Source organism: Haemaphysalis longicornis, unplaced genomic scaffold (genome assembly GCF_048455015.1).
Source record: "Haemaphysalis longicornis isolate Haplotype H1 unplaced genomic scaffold, Haemaphysalis longicornis Haplotype H1 scaffold_2, whole genome shotgun sequence".
In the NCBI taxonomy this organism is placed as follows: Eukaryota; Metazoa; Arthropoda; class Arachnida; order Ixodida; family Ixodidae; genus Haemaphysalis; species Haemaphysalis longicornis.
In genome coordinates this window covers 235,178,162-235,200,246 of record NW_027526295.1, presented here as the reverse complement: position 1 = coordinate 235,200,246, position 22,085 = coordinate 235,178,162, and the positions used below count along the sequence as shown (strand labels likewise).

Genomic DNA, 22,085 nt, shown 5'->3' with positions numbered 1-22,085 from the left:
GGAAATGATACTAGCTCGTTGAATGCAGACAAATATTAGGGCAGGTATTCAACAATGCCCAGGAGGACAAAGGAAAAAAATGGTAAGTCATTTCTTCTTCTTGAAACAGATGTAGTTCATGAAATGTTTGCGACATACAAAAAAAGTGAAGAAAGACCTGCTCGCCGGTCTTGTGTTCGCAAGGTATACGCAGTAACATTCTCGGTTCTGTTATTTAATAGCACGAAGTTAGAGCAACTAGTTTTTATTTGCATGTTCTAAACTAGCTCGATTCAGCTGATTTCAGCTTGATTAAACACTGCATTTATAACTGAGCAGATTTCGAACATGCATAGGAGTGCGGGGTGAAAGGGTGGCCCACGCTGCGCTTTCACAAGAAATACTTCCACTTTGGAGTTGAATCATGCTTTGGAGAAAACTCCGAGCCCCTGGAACATCACCCAGTTCATGCTCATGCTGATGCTCCCTTGGAGCTCCAACTGCTCAGTTGGAGCAGCATCAAGTAGAAACACGCGACAGGCCGCATCGTAGTACGCGGAAACACAACGCAAGACACAAAAGCTGCTCCGCTAAAAAAATCAGATAAGCAAAAGTTCCAGTGACATTTTGAAACCGGTATGTATTGAAGAGGTTTTGCAGAAGTCGCACTCATGAACAAAGGACGCGGAGGCCCTTGCAATTCACGCAGCAGTGGTAGCAGAATGCCTTGCGCCTTTCCATCTTGCAATTGCTAAAAGCAGCTGTCGCAAGATGTTGATGCACATCGTCGTGCCATTCAGCCGCAGCCCCGCCCCGTGCCCTACTCTGTCTACCTCGCATTGCGAAGACAGCGCATGAAGATAGACGGCAGCTGCGAAGCGCCGGACGTGAATTGTGTCTCGTCGGTGACGCCCTTCGCGCTGTAGTCGCTGTGGTCGGATCATCGCTACTCAATTGTCTGTCGTTTGGAATGGACATACAGAGCACGGCAAGCGTCAATTCTTCTCGCTACATCGCAGGATGGCGTCGTGAAGAACCCTCCGTCGGGAAAGTGAAAAGTAATTTTTTTCTGCAACAGCATCGACAATTGCTCCCAGGAGGACTTCAGAAATGCATGCTCGAAGTCGGAGCAAATCTTCGGGATTTTTTTAACAGCCAGTCCGCTCTCCGAGATACCCATTTGCAAGGTCAGTGCTCGTGCAGTAACAGTGAGAGGAGTTCGTTCAGCCCTCGACGTGCTGAGAATGCTCACCATAAGCTAATGGCTACAAGACCTGTTTGTGAAGGACGGAATTGCTGCTGAGCAGTTCAATAGAACAAAGCAAAAGGGACATACCGCATACGTCCGCCCCGATTTACACATTTTGGTTAAATATGTCGCCACATTTCCCGCGTCCTCGAATGACTATGAAACAGTTTTATTTCTTAATGGTAAGCACCACGTGTGTTGTGACCGGCTTAATATTTTATCTTCGGTACCCGAAGCACCCACTTGCACCATTCAAGTGCTGGGACCTGACCGTGCCAGAGGTGACGATAACAGAGTACGACGAGTTCCACGTCCCCAACATCGTTCATTTCGTCAGACTCGGCAACCTGTCCCTCTCCTTCATCGAAGTCGTCTGTATTCGAGCAGCTTGGCTTCAACAAAACCCGGACATTCTCATGGTTCACTGCGACAACTGCAGCGCGACCACGCGCAGCCCGCATTGGACATACATCAAGGACATTCCTCGGCTGAGTCTTAAAAACGTCGAAAAGCCGGAAGTGATTTTCGGAACCAAAGTTAGCTGGATCCAACACGCTTCCGACATCGTCCGCATCAGGGTGCTGAGGAAGTACGGAGGCATCTACCTCGACAGTGATTCTTACCTCATCAAGAGCGTGGACAAGTACAGGCGATATGAACTGGCCATTGGCTGGCCTCCAGGCCAGAGCATCGGCAACCAAATAATTGTGGCTCACAAGGATTCCGAATTTTTGCGTCTGTACTACGAGTCGTATCGCGGGTACCGGCCCGACCTTTGGTACTATAATGCGGGTCACTTCCCAACCCAAGAAATCCTGGAGACGAAGCCATACCTCGTTCACAGAATTGCTTGCGACTTTGGTGTGCACGAAGACATCACCAGGATGTTGTTCGAACAGTGCGACGATGTTTGGAGAAATTATACCGCCGTCCACGCGTTCTTCCGGCACCGTGCATACTACTGCCCACTGGACAGGTATGGTCCGCTCAACTTTAAGACCATCGGATTATACAGAGCGAACTTCGGGCAGATGGCACGTCTGGTACTGACAGGAACTACAAAGCTAGGTGAAGCGGGTGTACGGAACATTTCACTGTTGAGCAAGATAAGTCTGGATTACGCAACAGGATGCCGGTGACGTTATGTGGCTTGCGCGCTTTTTTAGCCATTTTAGCTAGTAAAAGTGCGTGGATGTTGTTCGTAGCCAGCGGTTCCTATGAGGAGGCTTCTGGATGTCGCTTTTGTATTTTATTTATCGAGCCTTGTATTCTTAATGCTTTGGTTTTCTTTAATCATTTCGTAATTTAGAAACGTCCCTCAGTTTTTTTTTTATTTACATCGGCTTCCAGTGCTCAGACTGTTGCTTAGCGTTCACACATATAAATGCATGCGATGAACACCCATTTGGGAACGCCCTATTCAGTGTTGCTACACCTAAATGTTCCTATGATTACCAACAGATTTTTGAAGTAGCATACAGATCTGCAGGTAGCTTCCAAAACCTCGGCAATTACTCATGTATCAGTTGTCTGCGCTAGGCCAATCGGCTCTTTGAGGGACCATGTATATACCCACGTCCTTGTTTTATTTGAAAGAACATCCTTTCAAACGCCTTTCAACTCCGTTCCGTTGACGAAGGACGTTGCTTTTACCAGTAAATCCCCCAAAATATTGACGCAATTTTCAAATCTCGTACTACAAAATTTAAGTGGTGGCGCAATACGGGTGGTCGCAAAAACAGTGATCAGTGTTTGAACTGTATTAAAAGCGCTCAAACAGAGCGAGAGGATATTGCAATCCCACAATCATGTTTCTTAGCGGTAGTTATTATAGGTGGCTGCCAATCGTGCAATCGGGTCCCTGTGATGTCAGAAAGGGAGTGTAAAAGAATGCCTCGTTAGCCACCTCTATTCAATTCGTTCTTCTTATTATCTTGTTTAACTCTTTGTTGTCTGTGTTAAAATTTGCGTGATGTTTATCCTTATATGGAGTGATTTTTGGGTGAACCAAACTTTCATTCTGTCTTCATGGTCTCTTTAATGGTTATTTAACGATTGCCAGGGCCAAAGTCCGCTTAATGAAGAAGCATGCTTGCTGGGTTATCATTCAGACGCCATTCTGCTAATGCGAGTGCCTGATTATTAAAAAAATACACGAGAAAATATCTCTACACGGCGGCCTAAACAGGGCGTGCCAAATCAACCGCAGGCCGGGATAAGACGGTGGTCGCAAGCTAGATGGCGTTGCCAGCGCACCGTAAAGGTACGTCCTCACTTACGGCAGTAACGCCAGTAACGCCGCGCCGCCCCGCGCGCCGCCGCGCGCTCACAAACGCCGCCACTTTTTGAAGGCCGCACTACTGGGAGAGCACGCGTCCAAAAGCGGCGGCGGCGGCTGAGGGAACCGGTAATAACCTAAGCCACGGCCGCTGGATGAAAGGCGCACTCTCATCCAGCGGCCGTGCCTAAGCTCTCTCCAACGAGGCAGCAGGGGAGGAACGGGTCCGGCGAGCCTTCTGGTGATAGCCCTGACCGTGGCCCTGACCTCGCAGCACACGTGAACCGGACTGTGATTGGCTCGTTAAGTTTTGCGCAAAGCGCCTTGCCGCAAAAATGGGTGCCAGACCCATCCTGGCGTGGCAGAGGAATCTTGCCGCGAAATCGCGTTTTGCGGCGCGCGCTTTTGCGCTCGTGGCGCGGCGTGCTTGTTACCGCAATTGAGGACGTGCCTTAAGGCTACATCTCCGCTTTTGCTTAGTGCTACAGTTGCGAAGCCTTTCATTGGTGTCTTGTGTTGGCAGAATTCCTCCTGTGATTGGTCGGTATATCGGATAGTCTGAAGCGATACGAAGATTTGGAATAAAGGTCGCAGTTGTGTTACTGCTAATTCTCATTTTCTCATTTTATATATTAACCTTGTTAATACACATCACCAGCCGCTCATACTGTTTTACCATCTACCCTACGTAACTGTTTTTAATACATTGATTTCACAGAATATTCTCCACACACCATATGATACATGTAGCCTACTATTGTACTGTTACCGAAGATTATGACGTTAACAACACGTACGCTTACTCCCATACCCTTCTTTTGTACTTTGTAAGTCAACAAGAGCTGCACATTCAAATATCAATTGAACGAGAGTTAGTATTCGAGCGATTGAGCAACTCTTCCTCAATAGAAACCGTATAACAACGTGTTTACTCGTATGCATAAAGCTAAAACAGAAAAATGCACCCAAACCCACAGGAAAACGCCGTCTCTTTTTAGTTGTGGCCATTTCTCTGAGGAAGTGGGCCGCCGATCATCGTAACTGAGATCATGGGCCTCGGAAAATTAACACACGCGACAGGCCTACACGTTTGCTAATTCGGCCTGATCTGCACAGGCGTGCCGCTCGACCACCTGTCAGGCCGACAAAGCAACTTCGTGTCAAAGTCCTAGCCGGGATTACGCCAGAGGCGAACGATCAACATAGCGCGACAGTGTCAGACAGAAGCGACTCCCGCGATGACCCATTGTTGTGAGGCTAGCGGGTGCACTTAATTAATTCTGCCGGGCTGTCAGGCACCTGTGCTGTGGCGCCTCCTGCGCGGACCGTCCTGGCAGGGAGGCATCTGCAGGAGACCGTTGCGGCAGCAGGCACACGCTACGCTGCATTGTCTTCAACGTTTGGATGCAGGAGCATCCAAACAAATGGCTTTGCTGCAGAGCATTCCGTCATGTTCGTCCTGTGATTTTTATGGGGGAAGCACCTTGTAGGCTCGTGCTGTCGGTGTCTCAAGTCGTCGCCGTCGTTCGTCGTCGAATTCTCATGGGGTCACGGTACTAAAACACCGACACACTCATATTCCAACACCTCGAACTAGAACGTAACGCTTACTAAAAGAACACACCGGGACAATCGTTTTCGTTCGTGATTGCTTGCTTGCTTGCTTGCCTCTATTTCGCTCCGTACTCGCTTGAACTTTAAATTTTGCAGTTCTCAGTTTCGAATATCACTTCTCCGTCTTTGTAATGTCAATGTCGCGTGTATCAGCGCGCGCCGTCTGGCAAGAGATAGACCTACAATCTTTGAATACACTTAAAAACTGCATGCTTTGCTCCTCCCCAGGTTTGACGTTAGTGGACATGGCCCGGTTTTTTGTGGTGTAATTTTTCTTTTGGTACTGCGAGCGAGAGCAGTGGCAAAAATCCATCAGCTTTGCTCATTTATTTTTTATAAATTTGTTCTATTTCAGTTATACATATATAATACTAGAGGGAGATAAAATAAATATTTTCCCAATAAATAAATAGGCAGTTCTTATTTATTATTAATACTTATCTCGCTCTCAATATCAAAAGAAATATTATACATACCTACATGCATACATACGTGCATACATACATACATACATACATACATACATACATACATACATACAAACATACATACATACATACATACATACATACATACATACATACATACATACATACATACATACATACATACATACATACATACATACATACATACATACATACATACATACATACATACCGCACAGTTTCTAAAGAACCCCCTCCCAAACTACGCAGATCATATCTACGCAGATATCAAGTGAAAAATACGGGGTGGGCGAAATTCCGCGGGTCAGGTGCAAAAAGGTACAGAAGAGTGGCCGCACCGCCAACCAAAAGTGCGGAGATGCAAAGTAAAAAAGCCGGACAGGTTGTGTCTTTTTTGTTGAAAATCGAGACATCGGTAGGGCTCGCGGCCGTGGGACGTTTTCGCGGATGGAGCTCTCCGGCCTGTGGAATGCGTCAAAGCTAGCGCGATTTTAGGGGGTGGTCGATGTTTGGGGTCTATTAGTAAACAAATAATAATCTTAAATGGTAAGTAAATAGTAAATAAATAAGATTTCACCCTTAAACGGGGGTGAGCGATGTTTCGAGGGAGGGTGTTGTTTCGGAACTTTACGGTTTGTAAGTATGTATGTATGTATGCACCGTAAAGTATACATACATACATACATACATACATACATACATACATACATACATACATACATACATACATACATACATACATGCATGCATACATACATGCATGCATGCATGCATGCATGCATACATACATACATACATACATACATACATACATACATACATACATACATACATACATACATACATACATACATACATACATACATACATACATACATACATACATACATCGCGCCTCACGTTATCAAAGGGTCAGCATAGACTTCCTGCTCAATGTGGTGAGAGGGATCAGTGATGACCTCTTCCCTTTGTAAGAGGATGTATTGATGGGGTGAATGTAGCCGTTAGCTTCGATGTAGGCAGTACGGTGGTTAAGCGCTGCGCGTTCTAAGAGTGCCAACCCACAATGTCAGGGAGATGATTAGACAAAGGCATCCAGTAGTAATGAATTTGTTAGGCTGGCTTAGGAATTAGCGTAATTTACACATACCGCCAATGCTGGGGAAGGTCGCCGGCATCCCAGTGATGGTTTTAGCATTTAAAGGTGAGTTCCGCACACCCCGCTGCGCCCTACGGGACGAAAAAGTCCAACGACTTAGCCACCAAAGATGGCTCCACGAAGACCGTTAGAAACCACATTGTACGCACCACCCCCAGCGTCAGCCCACTTACGCTGCATCAAAAGAGCCATGTACTCCAAAGCACACTGATACTGTTGCATGAAACAAAACAAAGGGAACTGCGCACAGGCAAAAGACTCACTTGGTTTAAAACGACACAACGCAATGATTATGATGGCGGCCACTCTTAACTAACGCGACTGAGCCAATAAATATGCTTCACATCCCCTGAGCAACTACCAGAGGAATCTCTTTCCGAAGGCCAATTCAGTTTATGGTGTTCGATTATGTGTATATAGTTGTAGGAAATGGCTGTGAAAAAATGGCATCTCTAACTACCTGAAGTTTTATTAGCCTGGCTGCCATACAAGTGTATTTATTGCGTAATGCGGCCCCCGTATTGTCCGGGAAAATAGAAGCGACGGTCTTTTTAACGCACGTACTTAAAGAAAATTACGGCACTTTCTCGTAATTATTGGTAGGTGCAAAATAGCAGCATACGTGCGTTAGAGGCGCATTCGTGGCAGCTAGAAAAGGACATTCCTTTCGTGTTAAATAATTGCGTTGCCGCGAATGCTGATCCTTCACATGTGAGCGGTATTCTTCTCGAAACCACCAACAGCCGGGCAGTATTGCACTTGTCTTGCACTCAAGCGACCGCACTTGCAGCACGTGTTTCTCGCATGCAGTTAAATCTGTGAAATCGTAAAGGCCTTCTGTGGATTGCGGCAGGAAGATGACTACTGTGGAAGCATTGCTATCAGCAACAAAGTTCAAACGCAAGCTCGCGTCCGAAAAATTACGGTCTAGCCAAGAAGCAACAATGTGACCGCCTGCGCAAGGCGATAGCACTGCTGCGGAAGTGCTCGCAGCGGGTGAACGGTCTCCAGTATCGACACAAGAAGCCCGTGAAGACGAGGTTCCCGCAAGACCGACCTTTCTGCAACCAGCTACGCAAAATCCGAAACTCCGAAGACATATCCAGTGGTGAGGATATGGCCAGAAGCTCCTCCCCTCCATCTGAAGACAATACCGATAGATATACGCCGCAGGTAATTTCAAGTGACCTTTCCCTGCAAGTGTAGTGCTTTACGAATGTGTAATACAGCAACGAGGTAGCAGTCGTGGACAGAAACGTTCGGACGGGTTTTACTCTATTGTGTATTTGTGCGCGGTTACGTTATGTCGGCTTCGCTGGATTGACATTCCTTGCAAAAAAAATGAACCTGTAAAATATCGGCAGACTAATGCAAATTGTTTCGCCGGAAAATACGGCCAAAAAAGTACTTGTCCAAAAATAACTGACTCTTCTGCAAGCTTGAATTGTGAATAGCGCAAAAAGTTTAAATTAAAAAAAATGAGACTTTCAATCTTGGTTGCTTTCAGCAGCAGATCAAATTTACTCAAAGTTCTCGGCATCTGCCTGGGAATCGCGGTTCTTCTTTATTTACGCCGGACTCCCAGGCACCCCGTGCCAGATTTTTTCTGTTGGGATTCGCCAGTAGCGGAGGTAAATGTGACCGTTCACGAAGACCGGTACGTTCCGAACTTCGTACACTTCATAAGACTCGGCAACAAGCCCCTTTCTTTCGTTGAAGTCGTGTGCATTCGGGCAGCGTGGATCCAGCAAAGGCCGGATATCCTGATGATCCACTGCGACAACTGCAGTGCAACCAAACGAAGCCCTTCCTGGAAGCACATCAAGGACATTCCTCGATTAAGCCTGCGATACGTTGAAAACCCGAAAACGATATTCGGTAAAGAGTTAAGTTCTGTTCAGCACGCCTCTGACTTCGTTCGCATCAAGGTTCTCCGAAAGTACGGAGGTATTTACCTTGACGGGGACGCTTATCTCGTGAAGAGCTTGGACAGGTACAGACGCTACGACCTGGCCATTGGGTGGCCTCCTGGACAGTATGTTGGCACGCAAGTCATTGTAGCCCACAAGGACGCCGAGTATCTCCGCCTGTGGTACGAGTCGTACCGTGACTATCGTCCTTCTTTGTGGTACTACAACGCGGGCGAGCTTCCGACCAAGAAATTCCTCCATTCTCGTCCTGACCTCGTTTACAGAGTGCCTTGCGACTTCGGTGTGCACGAGGCCATTACAAGGATTCTATACGAGCAATGCTCGTGCGCGTGGAGAAATTTCACAGCCATCCACTTGTTCTTCAGGCTCAGGAACCTCTACTGTCCGTTCGACAACTTTGGCTCAATCGACTTCGAAACAGTCAGAAAGTACAACACCAGCTTCGGGCAGATGGCCCGACTGATGCTCACTGGAACGACGAGACTTGGTGAATATCCAGTTAATAACGTCGCTCTGATGCGTGCAGAAAAGCTGGATTACTTTGGAGTGTGCGTATGACTCGATGTTCTTCCTTTCTTTCTGTTGCATGCATCCCTTCCTTCACAAGTGATAGTGTCCTGACAAGTACTGGCCTTTACTTCGCCAAACTGCCACAGAGCTATGTGCCCATTATAAGTGCTGTGCCAACTGAGACATGAAGATGCCACGAAAGGACATCTACATGCGTGGCCTCGTGATGAGAAGTTGAGACGGTTCTACTCAGTGGTGCGTACGAGCAATGCAAGGTGACCCAGCGAATAAACGCACATTTGAATGACAACTACATAGATTGATTGAGACATTTTATTATAAATTTATTTAATTATTATACCTCTAAAACCCAAGTTCGGGTGATACGTGAAGAATGGGCATTTGTACTAGGCTTCTTTAATGTGCGCTTTGAACAGATTGGGGCTGGAGTGGTGACGACGTGGGGCGGGAGGACATTCCAATCCTTGTCCATCTGAACAAAAAAAATATGTCTTAACGAAAACAATACATATTTTGTCTCTTGTAGGATATTTCTTCAAATAGGTAACAGGGCCAAATAAATTCGCGTCTTGTTGCATATTGAGTATATCCAAACAGCGTCCAGCTCCCTGAAAACCAAAACTAACTCTCCGCAACGGCACCTATTTTGAAGTCAAAAGCCGTCAACAGTTTATTAAATTATAAGCAATAGTTAGTTTTACTAGGGGGTAATTTTTTGACAGCGTATATCCGTCGCCGTGTGCTCGTCACCGTGTATAACCGTCGGCCTGAGTATCATCGTGCGTTCGCCACCCGTATCACAGCGCATGCGCGGGTCATCAGTTTATACTCTTCGCCACCCGCTTCTTCTTCGCCCTACATGTGCTCCATCTTTGCGGTGGGTGGTGCCCACGGGATCGGCGACTTTCTGGGCACGTGTTTGCGGCGTACACGTGAATATTTAGTCTGTAAGATGTCACGTTGTCGCGCGCGGTCTCTTCCCAGGCGTCTTTGACCCCTTGGAGAGGCACGTGTGTTGCTGTGTCGCATTTATTCTCTTCTTGGCTGGTTTTTAACGGCGAAGCTGCTTAGCAAATTGTAATTTTTTCTATCCGCAGTTAAAAATACCGAGAAATTGCCGAGCGTGCACACGTGAGCGCGCGTACGTGATCTCGGGCCTCGCGGCCGCCGCCTGGCACATAACGAAAGCAAGAAAACGCCAACTGCTAGCTAGAACCGCCCACTGTTTTCAGCGCACGTTTGTCAAGCGAAGCATACCCACTTAAGGATATTGGCCAAGATGGGAAAAAAAAAAGCTCCAGCGTACGCGGTATTCGTAGCAACACTTGCTCGGTACGAGAAAGACTCCAGCGTTCGCCGTAATCGTGGTAACCCTTGCTCGGGAACAAGAAGGACACGTCATAGCATACGCCCTTCGTCCATTGATTACCACTGCCAACAAAATGAAGGATCCTCACACTTACAGTGACAGGGATGTAGTAAAGGTCGTTGCGGCAGCGAAGAAACAAATCGGCTGCAATCGTACACTTAAACCATCGTGATTGTCGTAACGGTTTCGTACAGCTTCGCTACCTTCACGTCCTAAGCATTAGTGTGGGCTAAACTTTTTCTTCCTCACCGCCTTCCGGCTCGCTTCCACCTCCTGTTTGCGGACGGACGACACGAAAATATTAGAACAACGGGAGGCTAAGAGCTTCGCGTTGAAATCTTGAGATGTGCAGCAGCCTTAAGCTGTTTCATGTGTATAGAGCAGCCACAGTCGGCCATCGTCGCCTCCAAAGGGGCACAGTACCTACAAGGTTTAGTCCGCAAAGTACGCCATAGTATCGCCGCTTGTTTTATCTATAGTTGATTCTAGCATAGCGAACAAATTTTTATTCTGGTCTCCATCCAGCTTTGCAAACATGGAAAAGTATTTGTTAGGTCGCATCTTTTTTCTCGTCGACTGAAATGTACGTGTGATTTATTTTCTAACGTCTCCTCTCCCATTCGTCCGAGTGCATGTGAACAGTGGACTCTGATGAACCTGGCAAACCTGGAAATGGAAATTTATAGGCTCTGGAAAGCCGATTGATATATATATATATATATATATATATATATATATATATATATATATATATATAAGAGAGAAGAAAACTTCGAACAAGGTAAAAGCACGATTGTGGCCTACGTTTCAGCAAAGAGAACTTGCTTCCCTCAGGCCCTGAGGAAAGCAAGTTCTCTTTGCTGAAACGTAGGCCACAATCGTGCTTTTACCTTGTTCGAAGTTTTCTTCTCTTGTGTTCTCTACCATCTTCAAAGTTCTACTACTCCCTATATATATATATATATATATATATATATATATATATATATATATATATATATATATATATATATATATATATATATATATATATATATATATATATATATATATATATATATATATATATATATATATATATATATATATATATATATATATATATATAGAGAGAGAGAGAGAGAGAGAGAGAGAGAGAGAGAGAAACTTTATTTCTGGTCAGATTAAGACCTATGCGTCGTACTCCTCCGCAAGAAGAATCATGGCCAGCTGGTCAACGAGGGCCGCCGACGCCAACCACACTCTCCAGTTGGGATGAGGATGGTTAGGGTAATGAGGGGACTGGTGGGCAACGGGGCAGGAGAAAAGGATGTGCTCAACATTTGCGTACGTAGGGGGGCAGTTGGGACAGTATGGGTCAGAGCGATAACCGTAGTGATACAGCCGTGCCGGAGTGGTGAGGGTGTTCAGCTGGATTGCCCGAAGGGTGTGCACTTGTGCAATGGATAGGGTAGTGTGGGTTGGCGGAAGAGTCTGTAGCTAGTGCCGGAGGTGTTGTTAGTGCTGTTTGAGGGTTTTCTTGCAGAAAGATGCCTCGTCCGCCATGGGAGGGAAAGGCCAAGGAATCACCGGCGTCCGGCTAGTAATCTGGCGGGCAAGCTGGTGAGCCAGCTGATTGCCAATAATCCCTGAGTGGCCCGGCACCCACACCACAGCGACCGAGGCAGGGGAGAGGAGCGAGAGAGTTTCAGAGAGGTCGTCATGCAGATCTTCGGCATGCAGATCTTCGGAATGGAGAGAAAAAATCGAAGCTAAAACGTCGTTGAGATGTACAGGGCTGAGAAATCGGACATGAGAAAGGAAAATGTCTACGATAATTCCCAGGGCAGTGCTTTCCTTTTGAGGCTAGAGCAGGTTGAACTAAGAGCTTTGTGGGGAAGTATTCACAAAATGATGGTGTATGCGTGGTCAGCGGAAAAGAAACAGAAACTATGCGGCACATAGTGTTAGAATGCGAGGGTATCCATCCAAATCTACATGATGGAAATATTCGGCTTCCAGAAGCCCTATAGGATTTAAGGGTAGCACAGAGGAAGTTAACTTCAAGGCTGTCGAGGCGACGAAAAGAAGATTAAAATACTGGTGGACGAAAAACAGAGCGGGGAATATTGCCTAGGACAGTTACCACCTGTAACAGCAAAAAAAAATATTTTGTGCCTAATAAGTTTTTGTGCCTGCCCTAAGCAGCGCTAGTATTGAACCAAGAGTGTAAAACATAGGTATATTAGTCCTTTTCGGTAATATGACACGTCATCACCCCGCTACAAAGGGAAAACCAATAGCAATCATCAGTAATCGTCAGGGTAGCGCCACGCTGAATCGTAACAGGGGTCAACTGGACCTTCGAACCAAGCAGAGTGGAGGGGTGGTTGGAGGGGCTGGAGCGATTTAGAGAGCTAGGGCAGTTCGTCAACACAAATATTTCGCACAAAAACAAATGCTAACACCATCACTTCCACAGTCACTCTTTATAGCTTCTACATTATTTATGCATTTGTTCTACAGATCTATAAATGGCCGCGCATGCGCCGCGCTACTGGTGGCGGACACACACACACACGGATATACCCTCATATGGATGTCTACACAATGACTCACATACGGCGACTTCAGGGAAAAGTATCCCAGGCCCCTATAATAACCATTGCCTATAATGCAATAAAATATTTTCAACCATGCCAATAACATAACAGCCGCTTCGCAGAGTTGGCTTTAATCTCCAGAGAACCACAAGCTGTACGGATACACTATATGGGCGACTATATAGAAGAGAATTTGTTTGACCCTCGAAACTATTTTAAAAAATGGCCTGAAAGAGACGAAAGTTTACATCACCAACCAACCAATAAATCAGCCAATAAATTACATGTGCGTTTATTCACTAGGTCACTTTGTATTGCCCGTATGCACCATTCACTTGAACTGCCTCTATTGTCAACACGACGGCACGCACGCTGATGTCCTTCCATGAAATTTTCATCTCCCAGTTGACTCGGCACTAACAATTGTCTTGAGTTGGCGTGGGAACCTCGAGGCAGCCCTGAGCGTCTCCCGCTATACAAAGCCACTACTTCTCAAATGACTCTTTTTGAAGGAAAGGATGCATTCACCAGTGGAAATGAAGAACGCTCGAGTCACCCGCATACCCCAGAGTAATCCAGCTTCGCTGCACTCATCAGAGTGATGTTCTTAACGCGACGTGCACCAAGCTTTGTCGTTCCAGCAAGCACCAGTCGGGCCATCTGCCCGAAGCTCGTGTTGTACCTTCCGACTGTTTCGAAGTCGACCAGACCGAACTTGTCGGAGGGATTGTAATAATTCCTGCTCCTGAAGAACAAGTGGATGGTTGTGAAGTTTTTCCACGCGGACGAACATTGCTTGTACAGAATCCTTGTGACGGCCTCGTGCACACCGAAATCGTAAGGCACTCCGTAGACGAGGTAAGGCCGGGGTACGAGTAACTTCTTGGTTGGAAGCTCGCCCGCGTTGAAGTACCACATAGAAGGACGGTAGTCCTGGTACGACTCGTACCACAGGCGGAGGTACTCGGCGTCCTCGCGGGCTACGATGACTTGTGTGCCAACATATTGTCCGGGAGGCCACCCAATGGCTATCTCATAACGTCTATACTTGTCCAAGCTTTTCACGAGGTACGAGTCACTGTCAAGGTAGATGCCTCCGTACTTTTGGAGAATCCTTATGCGAACGATGTCCGAGGCGTGCTGAACAGAACTTGGCTCTTTACCGAAGATCATTTTCGGGCTTTCGACACATCGGAGGCTTAATCGAGGAATGTCCTTGATGTGCTTCCAGGAACGGCTCCGTTCCGTTGCACTGCAGTTGTCGCAGTGGATCATCAGCATATCTGGGCGTTGCTTTATCCAAGCTGCTCGTATGCAGACGACTTCAATGAAAGAAAGCGGTTTATTTCCGAGCCTTACGAAGTGTACGAAGTTCGGCACGTACCGGTCTTCGTTGACGGTAACATTTACCTCCGGTACTGGCGAATCCCAACAGAAAAAATCTGGCACGGGGTGCATGGGAGTGCGGCATAAATAAAGGACCGCGATTCCCAGACAGATGCAGAGAACTTTGACTAAATTTGATCTTCTGCTGAAAGCAACCAAGATTGAATGCCTCATTTTTTTTTAGATGTAAACTTACTGCGCTATTCACGATGCAAGCTCGCAGAAGAGTTAGTTATTCCTGGACACGCACTTTCTGGCAGTGTCTTCAGGCGAAACGCCCGGCATTAGTCTACGATATTTTCCAGCTTCATTTTTGTTGCAAGGAATGCCAATCCAGCGAAGCTGACATAACGTATACAACCAAGCACAAATGCACAATGGAATAAAACAGTCCTGCCCCAGACCACTACCTCGTTGCTGTGTTTCACAGGGAATGGTCACTTGAAATTACCTGCTGCATATATCTGTCGGTATAGTCTTCAGATGGAGGGGATGAGCTCTGCCACCATGTAGGAAAGAAAAGGTCTGCCACAGAGCTCTGCTGGCCATATCCTCAGCACTGGATACATCTTCGGAGTTTCGGATGCGTGGCCACTGCCTCCTGTATTTTACAATGCCAAACGCATCGCGCCCTTCCCAATGGGAGTGAGTGGTACGCCTGCAGTGCCCACCTGTCGTAAGATGGCGCCTCGAGCTGAACCGTGATCACCCAACCGTAACTGAATTCGAGAGCGGCTTAGGCCTGGTTGCTACGGCAGCCAATTTTTGAGATTGTTCGAAACTAAGAGGCGCGGCGGAGCACGTTTTACAAACGTTGCCGCTTTCCACCACGCGTCACCCCGGTATGAACCAATCACGCGACTAAAGCGCTGGGAAGGCTACAGATTGGGGGAGAGTGGCCGGAGTAGAAGGAGAGGGCTTGGTTGGCCGGTCCGGGCTGCGTATTCCCAAACCATATCCCGTAGGGGCCCAGGCCGACCACACCCCCTAAGCAGGGGCGCAGCCAAAGAGGTTAAAAAATTGCAATTTTTTAACCTCCTTGGACGCAGCACCGTGACGTCTCTACCTATATGTGCGCGACTTCATGCGAGGTGGATTTTTTCTTTTTTCCCCCTCCCCTCGTTTCGACTGCTTGGCAGGCGGCCGATGGTTTCGCTCCGTGGGCGGGGCTGGCCTGCGGCGCTGGGGAAGCTGACGCACATGTGGTAGAAGCTAACCTTTTGTACCTGAGCCCCTGATCTCTCCGCGCTCTTCTTGCGCACCTGCAAGTTGACGCTGACCTCCGATCGTGTTCCTAGATAAGCGCTCGACTCGGTGTTCGAAGTACGCGCGCGCGGATGGACGTTTTCACGCGCATGTGGCAATTATACACGGTCCGGAAAGCAAACACCCTCATTGAAAGCTCATTCTACAGCACACAGAAGGGTATACAATTGAGTTGGGTGCTCTTTCACTATATACACACCTCAAAACACGATTCGGTGCTGCAGGTAAGGATTACCCATGACTACATTTACAAACTGTCCTACTCTTGCGAAATATTACAGCTGCATGAGCTGCTACATTTTGGCACTTTCATAAGCACTATTACATTGAATTTCGTTAACTATAATTCATTGCATTATTCTTTATCAGGAAGAGTTCCACTAAGGAAAACATTGACATTTTGTTGACAGCAATGGAAGGTGTGAATCGTTCTTGCAAGGGTGATACTGTCGCGAAGAGGAGATCCCTTGATGTTTTCTGGTTGTTTTTTAGTTCTGTGTGGCCGCCGGGGCTCTTCCTCCCAAGTGTTTGTGTGAAGGCGCTTCGGACGCGGCTGGGCCCTGCCCCGTTTTTTCTAAGAAGAGCATGCGAAGTTTGTCTCTGCGCGCTTACCGACCGAAAGAGAGAGAGAGAAACCGAGAGTCGCGGCTGTTGGGGGAAGCGAACCCTCGCCTCGACTTCTGTTACGGCACGCACTGGCGTCTCCGACCCCCGTTGCGCGCCTACGCGGGCCGCTATGTTCTCCGACCCCCGGTCTCGTCCAAACGGCCGCCTCTCTTTTCTCCTTTTCGAGTTTGTATACCTTTACTTTATTCTCCCCAGTAATTCTTTTGCCAGAAACGGGCGCCTTCGAGTTTGAACTTGTGTCTTCTGTGTGTGATGTTTTCCTTTTCACTTTGGCGGGGACATGTCTGATTGGAGCTAAGAAGCGTCTTCCTGATTGGCTGCGGGTGTGCCTTAGCCTTTTTCCACCCGGTCCGCACACGCTAGGATGCGCTTTTTCCCCCAATGCGTCCCCCCAAAGCAAATATAACGCGGCCCCTCTGGCGATTGGCGGCGAGAGGGCGAGCAACACCAGGAGAGCCGCTTGCTGCCGATCGTCGGGGCCAGACGCCGGGAGCCCTTCGCCCGCCAACCATGTTTCGTTGAGTACTCTGAATCTTTTGACTGCCTTTTTCATCTATGTAATAAGTGTAATTGTTTCAAGTTTGTATGTGCCAAATTTCATCAATGTCATCTGTAAAGTAAACAAGTTAACCTTAAAACTTCTTCGACGTCTCGACTTTTTCCTTCTGATCTTCATGCTACAGTAGCGGCAGAATGTAACCAAAATACTACGTTACAATACATTGATAAGAAAGACACCAGCTCAAACGAACACGTTTTACACTCGGTCATGAATTCTGCATAATTTGCACTGGTTGTCATAACAATCTAGGGAAACAATATCGAAAATACATACCAACCAAGGACTAAGTAATAGTTGGATTGTACAGCAACTGAAGTACTCGAGGAGTTTGATATATGTCTTCTGTACAGGGCTATTGACCACAGTCTCTTCACTGAAGCCATCAGGCCGAGTTTGATATCAGTAATCATGCGTGCTACCACTGACGCTGTTGCCAATGTCGATTAGTTATTTTTAACAATTTGTGCTTCATGTACACAGAGATTTTGCTACATAAGATACGTTATTTATAAATGACAGCTCCAGCAGGATCCGAATGGCGCTGATGCCCCCCTGTAATCGGGAAGGCACACCAAATCGTTACCACTTAATTTGGCTCTGTCCATTATTTGACCGTAATCGCCACCAGCTTTTAACTCTAGGTCCCGCCCCTGCGACTGAACAGGAACATGTTAGTCGGGTCCGTGACGATCCCACCACACTAGAAGCAATTACCGAGTACGCCCTTGAAAACAGACTACAAATTGGTGTAGCAGCCTGGCCGACTTCCCCGTTCGTTATACAATGTGAACTGTCTGCAGCGTGCACTGTTTTCAGCGTTAACCGCATTGTCCACAGTGTGAACTGTACATTTAAGTGTGAACTGTGCGTTTTGCTGCCACTGACTGACTTTAATGTGTTCATTTTGCGATTAGGACCCCAAGACTGCAACTGTGTTCATTGTGCGAGTTGTGACCTTCCCCTTTTCTCCTCATCCTTGCTCCCCCAGGGCCCCATTGCCACTCATTTAATGCAGTGTTACACTCACTCAGATACGTATATTCTTTTCGCTGGGACTAATGAGTAGTTGCCCGTGAGCTTGAAGTCACGGTAGTCGCAGAAGAGATAAAACTAAGTAAAAAAGTTATCTCCTTGGCGCACTATTTTTGCGATAGTGATCTCGGAGTCCAAATAGCAGCAAAAATTGTCACTTTTAGGGATCCACTGATTGTTATAGATGAGCAGTTTGTGTCTGTTTCCTGCGACGCATTTTTAGCTACCACATATATATATTTCTGTAGTGTCTGGCCTTTTAATTCGCCAGCATTGTGTCACAGCTCGTGCCTCAACTGTAAGCCACACACACGCAAAAAAGTATACAAATGTATAAAGAAGAAAAAGCAGGAATAAAAATATAAATAGTACAACACAAGTTGCCCACGGAGCGAAACCATCGGCCGCCCGCAAAGCAGCCGAAACGAGGGGAGGGGGAAAAAAGAAAAAATCCACCTCGCATGAAGTCGCGCACATATAGGTAGAGACGGTTACGGTGCTGCTTCCGAGGAGGTTAAAAAATTGCAATTTTTTAACCTCATTGGCTGCGCCCCTGCTTAGGGGGTGTGGTTGGTCAGGGCCCCTACGGGATATGGTTTGGGAATACGCCTCCGAGCTGATGCGTTTGGCATTGTAAAAATACAGGAGGCGATGGCCTGTCACTTACGTCACCTACGTTGCCTACGTCACTGCCGGGAATGGCGGGTTACATCGCCGCCATGTCGGAGCACCGCAGCGCACTCCCCGCGTAACCATACAGAATCAGGAAGGACGACAGCGATAGCGAGTTGGCGGCTCACTATGGTCATGTGCGCTATTGTGGGGTGCCAGTGCCTCCTGTAAAAGTTATAAAGGAGGCACTGGGGGTGCTCGCAGCAAGTCAGAGTCGAGCGAGAATTCGTCGAACACCAGCTTCTTCCGCCTACCCTCAGTAGTGACAAATCAATGCGAGAGGACGAAGGAGTTCACTGCAAGACGGCGAAGCATTTGGCCATCGTGCATCAAACGTGCTGACCTGAACCCGAACAACTCTAACATTCAAATTTGCGGTGCCCACTTCGTGACAGGTAAGCCAGAAACGGTTACAGCAAATTTAGGCGCCGGGTACGATTGCAGATTTTTTTTTATCGTGCTTGCAGGCAGGCAGGCCAGCCAAGCTGTGGGACGAGGCGCACTCTGACTGGGCGCCGGCGCTTGCGCTTGGGTACGCCAGGAAACGTAGAGGTACAGATCGAGCGTTCTCAGGGATTGAACCAGCGACGTGCAGTGAAAAAGACCGCTGAGGCCGACGCAGCCGCGGTGGCGGCACTGGACGCGGCGTCCACGCAGCCGATGGACCCCAGCAACAACGGCGACGTCGCGGCCGTTCCAGATCGTGACGGCGGAGTCAACGAGCACGAAAATGAGACAGGTCAGTCTTTTCCCCTTTTTTCTGAATCCGCAAAACTACAGTATAGTTAAAAGCTGTATGGCTATGGGCATTTCTCAGATTCCTTTAGCACAAAAAGGTCCACCCGTTCTCTTCACAGCACTGTGCTAAAAATTGCGGAAAACGGCGAGGCTCACATGAACGGAACTCGCATAACTGCGCTTTGTTCTATGTTTGCTTTTCACATATCACGTTCGTCGTTTCGTGCAATTTTTAACGTCAAGTTTCTTTGAAACAGTCTTCCATGCACGTAGCAAAAATTGCCTCACAGTAGCATTTTTTTTTATTTCAGGCATTGCTGCGCAGATCGACTTGACGATGGGGGACATGGCTGCCCTGGACCAGCAATGTGTGGCACTGAATGACAGGATATACGCCCTGCAGAACGAGATCGAACGCCTTTAGTTGACAAAGAGGCCTTCAGACTTGCGAAACAAGGGTGACTTTCTACACTGGGATGGGAAACATTTCAATTCTGCTTTCCTTGTTCAGCCAGATTGAGGGGTACGTTGCACGTGGTGCTAACAACAGCTTGACGAAGTTTCAAGAATTCGTCCTGTTTTTAGTGAAGCTGAAGCTGAATTTGCAGAACCTTGACCTGGCCTTCAGGTTTGGTGTTTCAGAGGCTGCGGTATCGCGCATCTTTCACAAATGGCTGCACGTCGCCTACTGCAGGCTGAAGTCGCAGATTGTGTGGCCTGGGCGAGATGTGCTGCAGCGAACGATGCCACAGGCATTTTGCGACTCTTTTCAAGATAATCTTGCGGTAATCATTGATTGCTTTGAGTTGGAGATTGAGAGGCCGTCATCTTTTTTGCTACGAAGTGAAACATGGTCCCAGTGTAAGGGAGGCAGCACAGCCAAATTTCTAATTGGGATAGCCCCTGAAGGTGTTGTCACATTCATATCTGAAGGGTGGGGAGGGCGGGCCAGTGATAAACACATCATGGAGCATTGCGGTCTACTAGGCAATTTACTGCCTGGCGACGTGGTACTTGCTGATCAAAGGTCCAACACGTCTGAGAGTGTTGACTTTTACTGTGCTCGACTTCACATCCCGGCATTTACCAAGGGCAAACGGCAGCTCTCGGCCGAAGAAGTCGAAGACACCAGGAAGCTCTCAAATGTCAAAATTCATGTGGAAAGAGTTATCGGCCTCATCGGGAACAAGTTCGATATACTAAAGAGTGTTCTTCCGATTGAATACGTTGCGCACCGACCTGGAGATGATGTGACGCCCATCGACAAAATTGTCACTGTGTGCTGTGCGCTGTCAAATCTCTGTCCTTCGATTGTCGCGGAACAAATAGAAGCTAATTATGGGCAGGCCTCTTAACCTGTGGGCAACGTTCTATTATGCAGCTCGTGGACACGTAAGCACTTGAGTTGTGGATGCAAAAGCAATAATGTCAAACTTAACACTGCTGAGTGCTGCTTTGTGATAGTGTTGAGCCTAACGGCATGCCAAGCAATGCCGAGCTCTGTGTGCACTAGTCGCCCATGGTTTGTAAGTCAAAGCCCGCAATGCATGCCGCAAGTGTGGCTTCAGTAAGCTACAGTTGTGGAGTTTAAGTGGATGGGGTGTGCGTGCTTGACTCACATTCTGGAGACCCGAGTTGGAATCCCATCCAGACCCAAATTGAACTAATTTCGTTTACTTTCGTTCTCTGCGATGTGAGCCGTTGGAGGATGTGTTTCGTTTTAGACACCAGCTGTTCCACCTGATGAGTGCCATTTGACCCTTCACAGTCCGAAACGTTTACCTGCTTTCCGGCCGTTCCAACAACCATTTTGGCAGTTTCTGGCACCACAAATAATACAAACTGTGCAGGAGAAACTCGCAGGGTTTTTATTTTTTTTTGCATTCTGCTTGCAACTCTTTTACCAATACTTGAGCAGCATGTGTAACCGCTTAAAACATTCTGGGTGCAGGCTAGGGTTGTTATTGATTGCAGGTTTTGAAGAAAAACTTTCCCTTCTGCCTACTTTTGTTTTTCTATCGCTGCAAACAGTGCATAGCCTGACAACGGCAGCTACAGCCGTTTTGCTTTGTCAGGACAAACCTTGGAGGGTTAATGCTTTTGCGCTAACATGTGCCTTGAAAGGCATATTGTTGGCTGCAAATCCTAAGTGGCATGTTCAGTGGAAGCATCAGCTGTATCACTACAATTTTGTCGCACTAAATCACCTTCATGACGGAAAAAAAAAATTCCATCATGAACCAACTAGCCCAATTGACAGTCCTGCACTGAATCACCTTGCTCATGAATGTGGAAACTTGCTTTGCCTTTGTGGTCCTTTTGTATTTTGGCAACAGTGCTGTGTATTATGCCTTACGTCTGTATGTTGGCTTAGTCTTAACGGTCATGTGAGCTCCTTATAACTTCCTATTTCATCCTGGCCACCAAACACATGCTTTAGCCCTTTGCATATGTTAGATTGAGACCTTTCTTTTCGAATGAAATGCTGCATTTCCATTACTAGTCTATTATCAAGCAGTTAGTTGCTGGTGGCGGTTGTTTGCTGTGCCTACACGGCAAATTTATGAGCATTGGAGGTAAGGTTTTATGTTAGAGTAGATTTCAAAAGGTGAGCAGGTGAAATCGGTTTTTGAGAGATGAAAAGGCCTCTGAGTTGATGAG

The 22,085-nt window shown here is 47.2% G+C and overlaps 3 protein-coding genes across 3 annotated transcripts; 2 read left to right on the top strand and 1 right to left on the bottom strand.

The window, feature by feature from the left end:
• Nucleotides 1-949: 949 nt before the first annotated feature.
• LOC144167694 (uncharacterized) lies at nucleotides 950-3,444 on the top strand. Its single transcript, XM_077696875.1, has one exon. It carries the CDS (start codon nucleotides 1,354-1,356, stop codon nucleotides 2,365-2,367), a length of 1,014 nt encoding a protein of 337 aa, XP_077553001.1. The 5' UTR covers nucleotides 950-1,353; the 3' UTR covers nucleotides 2,368-3,444.
• Nucleotides 3,445-8,151: 4,707 nt separating this feature from the next.
• Nucleotides 8,152-9,301, top strand: LOC144167693 (uncharacterized). Its single transcript, XM_077696873.1, has one exon. The coding sequence runs from the start codon at nucleotides 8,207-8,209 to the stop codon at nucleotides 9,215-9,217; it is 1,011 nt and encodes a 336-aa protein (XP_077552999.1). The 5' UTR covers nucleotides 8,152-8,206; the 3' UTR covers nucleotides 9,218-9,301.
• Nucleotides 9,302-13,693: 4,392 nt separating this feature from the next.
• LOC144168562 (uncharacterized) lies at nucleotides 13,694-14,416 on the bottom strand. Its single transcript, XM_077697518.1, has one exon. The coding sequence runs from the start codon at nucleotides 14,414-14,416 to the stop codon at nucleotides 13,694-13,696; it is 723 nt and encodes a 240-aa protein (XP_077553644.1).
• Nucleotides 14,417-22,085: the final 7,669 nt, after the last annotated feature.